Source organism: Trachemys scripta, chromosome 21 (genome assembly GCF_013100865.1).
Source record: "Trachemys scripta elegans isolate TJP31775 chromosome 21, CAS_Tse_1.0, whole genome shotgun sequence".
NCBI lineage: Eukaryota > Metazoa > Chordata > Testudines > Emydidae > Trachemys > Trachemys scripta.
The window spans coordinates 18,640,116-18,646,115 of record NC_048318.1 but is presented as its reverse complement, the minus strand read 5'-3'; the positions used below and the strand labels follow the sequence as shown (position 1 = coordinate 18,646,115).

The window sequence follows — 6,000 nt, the reverse complement described above, 5'->3', positions numbered from 1 at the left end:
TAATACTTCCATTCTAATTTTCATTGGCCAAATGTGGTGTTCAGTATCAGCTAGAGGATAAATTTCTTAAGCAGCCAGGAGAATAACCCTGCTCATAGTTGAATTTCTCTCAAGTACTTATCTTCAAAAGGGAGCTAGATAGATTCATGGAAGATAGGTCCATCAAATGGCTATTAGCCAGGATGGGCAGGAATGATGTCCCTGGCCTCTTTTGCCAAAAGCTGGGATTGGGGGACAGGGCATGGATCACTTGAGGATAACCTGTCTGTTCATTCCCTTTGGGGCACCTGCCATTGGCTACTGCCAGAGGACTGGCTACTGGGCTTGATGGATCTCTTCCCCCTCCCCCCCTTTTCTCCTCTGGCCTAGGTTACAGCTCAATGAGGCACAGAGCCACCCTTACTTGTAAAGGCTCCACCCTAGAAGATCCATCTTCTTGAGCCATCCAGTCTAGCCCTCTGTATTTTCCCCTTCCCCTGGTCTGTCCACACACTTATTACCTCTACAGTTCTCTTACTAGTGTAACCTCACAACAAGTCTTGGGAGACCCTGCTTTCCAGCACCACTCATCCTAGATCCAAAGCCTCAGCAGGGGCTACTGTCTCTTGGTATGTACCTGGTTTGCTCAAGCTCTGTCTCACTAAGTCGAGGGCCTCCTCAGATAGAGCCCGTACCTCTTCCTGGAACTTTCTGCACCCTTCTGGTGTCAGCTTCCACAGGCGTGACTTGCGGTTGCCCTCGTTGCACACAAAGTGGGAGGTTTTTTCAAAGCTGCTACTGAAGCACAGATTGTGACGAATGGTGTTTTTCCAGCCATCTGGGGCTGTCTGGAAAAAGGGAAAGTGCTGCCTGCAGAGAGAGAAGAAGGGCACAGAGCTGGGTTCACAAGCAGGGCAAGCCCAGAGCACAGAATTGGCTACACTGGCCACTCTAGTCATGAGTGGAATGTTTCTTGTCACAAAGAGAGTGCACCTGATCATTTGTGGAACATACATGGATGTAAGATGAGATTCTTCCCAAGCCCCTGTACTATTAGGTTTGGCTGGACCAATTGAACAGTCATGTTAAGTGGTAACAGGCCAGAACTAAAACTCCAAGTCTGAATGCTTCTGAACTTGGGCATTTAAATAAAAATTCATGTCCTCTCTAATGGGAACAGAAGGGAAGTGACTTGCCCAGTGTCTCATGGTGAGTCATTAGTAGAGCTAAGAATAGAACCCAGGAGTCCTGACTTCCAGTCCCCTGCCCTAGCCATACTTCCTCCCCTAGTAAAAGCTAGGACATATACCCATGCCCCTTTAAACTTCCCCTATCCCAGCATGGGGGAGTTAGGAGGGCTGTGGGTACCGTGTGAATTGGTAGATCTGCTGCACAGTCAGGCTGCCTTCTGCACTGTTACGCAGGGCCAGGGTGATGAGGATGCAGTAATTAAGGGGGGGCCGGGGCCATCCCCCTTTGATTTTGGTGCTCGCCTGCAGGATGTACTTGAGCCTCTTGCTCTGAGATCTGGGGACCTTTGGTTTCCGGAGTGCCAGAACAGCCTTAGATTTGGGAGTCTCCATTTTCTGAGGGAGTGAGATGTCCACCGATGAGGCATCTTCATCCTCGGTGAACTAGGGACAAGAGGGGTGGAAGAGATGGGTTAGGGAGTCAGTGAGTAGACATGATGCGTGTGGGAAGATGCACATCAGCAGCCAGTGTGTATGAGTTTGGGCCTCAGTCCAGTTCCCAGGGGTGATGTGTCCCCATCACAAATGATGTAACTGACCCATTTCTATCTGTTTCAGCAGAAGGGTCACATACTGAATGGGCTATGGTAAACGAGCTCCTCCCTATGTCAGGCCTGAGGTACATACGGCTACCTGGGCTATCCCTGTTCTGTGGATAGGAAGGAGTCCAGTTTCCAGTCTAGCATCTTGTACCTTCTGCCAGCCATAATTTGGGCTGAATCTATGCATTCACTTCTGCTGCTCATAAAACAGGGCATGAGCAAGTTTAGTGCTATCTTGGGATGCATGAATCACAGAGACCAGGCAACTCCAAGCATGTAATGCCCAACACTGTCCACACAGAGAGTCCTGTGGCACCTTTAAGACGAACAGATGTATTGGAGCATAAGCTTTCGAGGGTGAATGCCCACTTTGTCGGATGCATGTAATGGAAGTTTCCAGGGGCAGGTATAAATATGCTGGCAAGAATCAGTCTTGAGATAACGAGAACTAACCTCATTATCTCCAGACTGATTCTTGCCAGCATATTTATACCTGCCCCGGGAAACTTCCATTACATGCATCCGACAAAGTGGGCATTCACCCTCGAAAGCTTATGCTCCAATACATCTGTTCGTCTTAAAGGTGCCACAGGACTCTATTGCTTTTTAGAGATCCAGACCAACACGGCTACCCCTCTGATACTGTCCACACAGCTTCCCCTCTGCCACATACCTTCTCTGCCTCACTGGATGATGACAGCAGATCCTCCTCAGAACAGTCAAGGTTGGAGTAATTCAAGGAAGAGCTTGGAGAAGAAAACCCTGGAGCAGCAGCAGCTACTGAAAATGCTGGGCTACTGGGTCCTGGCATGTCCACACTGGGACAGCTGACAATGGGGCAAACCAGATTGGGGTTCACCCACATCCACAGATGGGGCTGCACATAAGATTCTGCTGACAGAGAAGAAGCCAAATCACTCTAGTAACACCATCTAAGGGCCTCTGCAACAGACAGGACTCCTGCCTCCTGGGAACAGGGCTGGGCTAAGGCTGAATAGGAAGTAGATCCAAAATCTCAGGGCTCTCCTAGCCCTAAGACTCTATGCTGTCAACCCCCCCCTCGCCCTCCAACCCCCCCCAGCATTCATCTCCATATCTTATAAAAAATGGATTTTTTCCCCCCTCCTGTTCTGTGACCCCTCACACCACCAGGCCTTGGCCCTTGCTCACCCTGTGAGTTTTAACCTCCTGTCGGAATAAAATTGTCAGACACACAGAAAAACAAACTGTTGAGCAATAGTCAACATGGTTTCTGTAAAGGGAAATCATGTCTTACTAATCTATTAGAATTCTTTAAAGGGGTCAACAAACATGTGGACAAGGGGGATTCAGTGGACATAATGTACTTAGATTTCCAGAAAGCCTTTGATAAGGTCCCTCACCAAAGGCTCTTATGTAAATTAAGCTGCCATGGGATAAAAGGGAAGGTCCTTTCATGGATTGAGAACTGGTTAGAAGACCGGGAACAAAGGGTAGGAATTAATGGTAAATTCTCAGAATGGAGAGGGGTAACTAGTGGTGTTTCCAAGGGTCAGTCCTCAGACCGATCCTATTCAACTTATTCATAAGTGATCTGGAGAAACGGGTAAAGAGTGAGGTGGCAAAGTTTGCAGATGATACTAAACTGCTAAAGATAGTTAAGTCCAAAGCAGACTGTGAAGAACTTCAAAAAGATCTCACAAAACTAAGTGATTGGGCAACAAAATGGCAAATGAAATTTAATGTGGATAAATGTAAAGTAATGCACATTGGAAAAAATAACCCCAACTATACATACAATATGATGGGGGCTAATTTAGCTACAAGTCAGGAAAAAGATCCTGGAGTAATCGTGGATAGTTCTGTGAAGATGTCCACGCAGTGTGCAGAGGTGGTCAAAAAAGCAAACAGAATGTTAGGCATCATTAAAAAGGGGATAGCGAATAAGACTGAGAATATATTATTGCCCTTCTATAAATGGATGGTACACCCTCATCTCGAATACTGCGTACAGATATGGTCTCATCTCAAAAAAGATATATTGGCACTAGAAAAGGTTCAGAAAAGGGCAACTAAAATGATTAAGGGTTTGGAACGGGTCCCATATGAGGAGAGATTAAAGAGGCTAGGACTCTTCAGCTTGGAAAAGAGGAGACTAAGGGGGGGGGGGGATATGATAGAGGTATATAAAATCATGGGTGATGTGGAGAAAGTGGATAAGGAAAAGTTATTTACTTATTCCCATAATACAAGAACTAGGGGTCACCAAATGAAATTAATCAGCAGCAGGTTTAAAAACAAATACAAGGAAGTTCTTCTTCACGCAGTGCGCAGTCAACTTGTGGAACTCCTTACCTGAGGAGGTTGTGAAGGCTAGGAGTATAACAGCGTTTAAAAGAGAACTGGATAAATCCATGGAGGTTAAGTCCATTAATGGCTATTAGCCAGGACGGGTAAGGAATGGTGTCCCTAGCCTCTGTCTGTCAGAGGGTGGAGATGAATGGCAGGAGAGAGATCACTTGATCATTGCCTGTTAGGTTCACTCCCTCTGGGGCACCTGGCATTGGCCACTGTCGGTAGACAGGATACTGGGCTAGATGGACCTTTGGTCTGACCTGGTACGGGCTTTCTTATGTTCTCCCTTCCCCTGCCAGCAGCAGCAGAGTTGCCTGCAGCCCCACTAGCCAGGAATCACCCTGAGCCACTGGTCTGGCAGCAGCCAATGGATAAAGGAGTACATAATACTCCCCTCAGAGCTGATCTAAGCACCTCTGATCCTTGGAGAAGATCAGACCCAGATGTGCGCTCCATTGCTGGTCCATCTCTCTGTAACCAGATGAATGAATGCCCCTTTACCTACACATCTGCTTATGGCACTATCCCTTTCCCCCAGGACAGTACCCTGCTCATGGCTCACCCCCAGGCTGTGTGGACGGGAGGGTCTCAGACAGTTCCTTGGGGAGTGAATTCCTGCGCACCTGTCGCTCACACTGCCACTTCAGCATGTGATGGTTCAGTTTTTCATCTGCAGCTGGGGGGAAATGGAAGTTTAGAGACAATGTGGTGAATTGACAGCACTGACATGAATTGACAGCACTGACATCCATCTCCCTCCTCTTCTCCACCCCCTTTCTCTTCTGAGCATCAGGGCTTCGAGACACATCCTCAGTCTAATTTGGGTTGGGAAAAAGGCCCTTTTCTGTATCATGATGGGTCACCCAGTTTGGGCTACACAGGTTGCTCTCAACCTTTCCAGACTACTGTACCCCTTTCAGAAGTTTGATTTGTCTTGCATACCCACCCCAGCTTTCATCTCAATTAAAAATGACTTGCTTACAAAATTAGACACGAGAACACAAGAGTGTCACAGTACACGGTTACTGAACATTGCTTACTTTCTCATTTTTACCACATAATTGTACTTAATTTCAGTATATAGTATATAGAGCAGTATAAACAAGTCATTGTATGAAATTTTAGTTTGTACTGACTTCATTAGTGCTTAAACCAAAACAGCTAGTCAAAAAGGGACCCTCCCCAGCCCGGTGAAAATGAGTGAGTGAGGGTGGGGGACAGCGAGTGACAGAGCAGAGGGGGAAATGGAGAGAGCAAGGTAGGGCCTCGGAGAATGGGCAGGGCAAGGTTGTTCAGTTTTGAACGATTAGAAAGTTGGCAACCCTATAGCCTGTTGTAAAACTAGGGAAATAGCCAAATGAGTTGATGTACCTCCTGGAAGATCTCGGTGTATCCCCAGGGGGACCCCTGGTTGAGAACCACTGGGCTGCAGACATCAAAACCCTCATCCTGCAGTTGGACCCCAGCAGAATGGGGACCCATGTGGGCTTAAGGGTCAAATTCCAGGCCTAGAGCCTAAGATTGTGACTATAAGGTTTTTAGGGAGATGCCAGTCCCAGCATTTCCCCTAGTATAGTCCAAAGCCCTACAATCTATGTACTAAAGATTCATAAGAATTCTTTGAGACTGGCACATTACTGGAGAGATTTAGAATTCGACTGGCCAAAGCAACAAATCATAGCAACAATAGTGGAGCAGAACATGAACTAGACAGGACATACTAGAAATGTTCTTTTTTTTTCCCCCATTCATAGAGTCAAAGGCCAGAGGGGGCACTGTAATCATCTAGTCTCACCTCCTGCATAACTCAGGCCATTGAGCTTCTCCCAAATTATTCCTGTTTAAACTATAATCGCTTCTCAGCTCTCTGTGAGCTGAGGGGTGAAAACATTATC

At 46.9% G+C, this 6,000-nt stretch overlaps 1 protein-coding gene across 1 annotated transcript; it reads right to left on the bottom strand.

Annotated features, from left to right (window-relative positions):
• Positions 1 to 566: 566 nt before the first annotated feature.
• FOXR1 (forkhead box R1) lies at positions 567 to 5,587 on the bottom strand. Its single transcript, XM_034754909.1, has 3 exons — positions 5,477 to 5,587; positions 1,348 to 1,613; positions 567 to 849 (listed from the first exon to the last, which is right to left on the bottom strand). Exons 1-3 carry the CDS (start codon positions 5,585 to 5,587, stop codon positions 567 to 569), a joined length of 660 nt encoding a protein of 219 aa, XP_034610800.1.
• Positions 5,588 to 6,000: the final 413 nt, after the last annotated feature.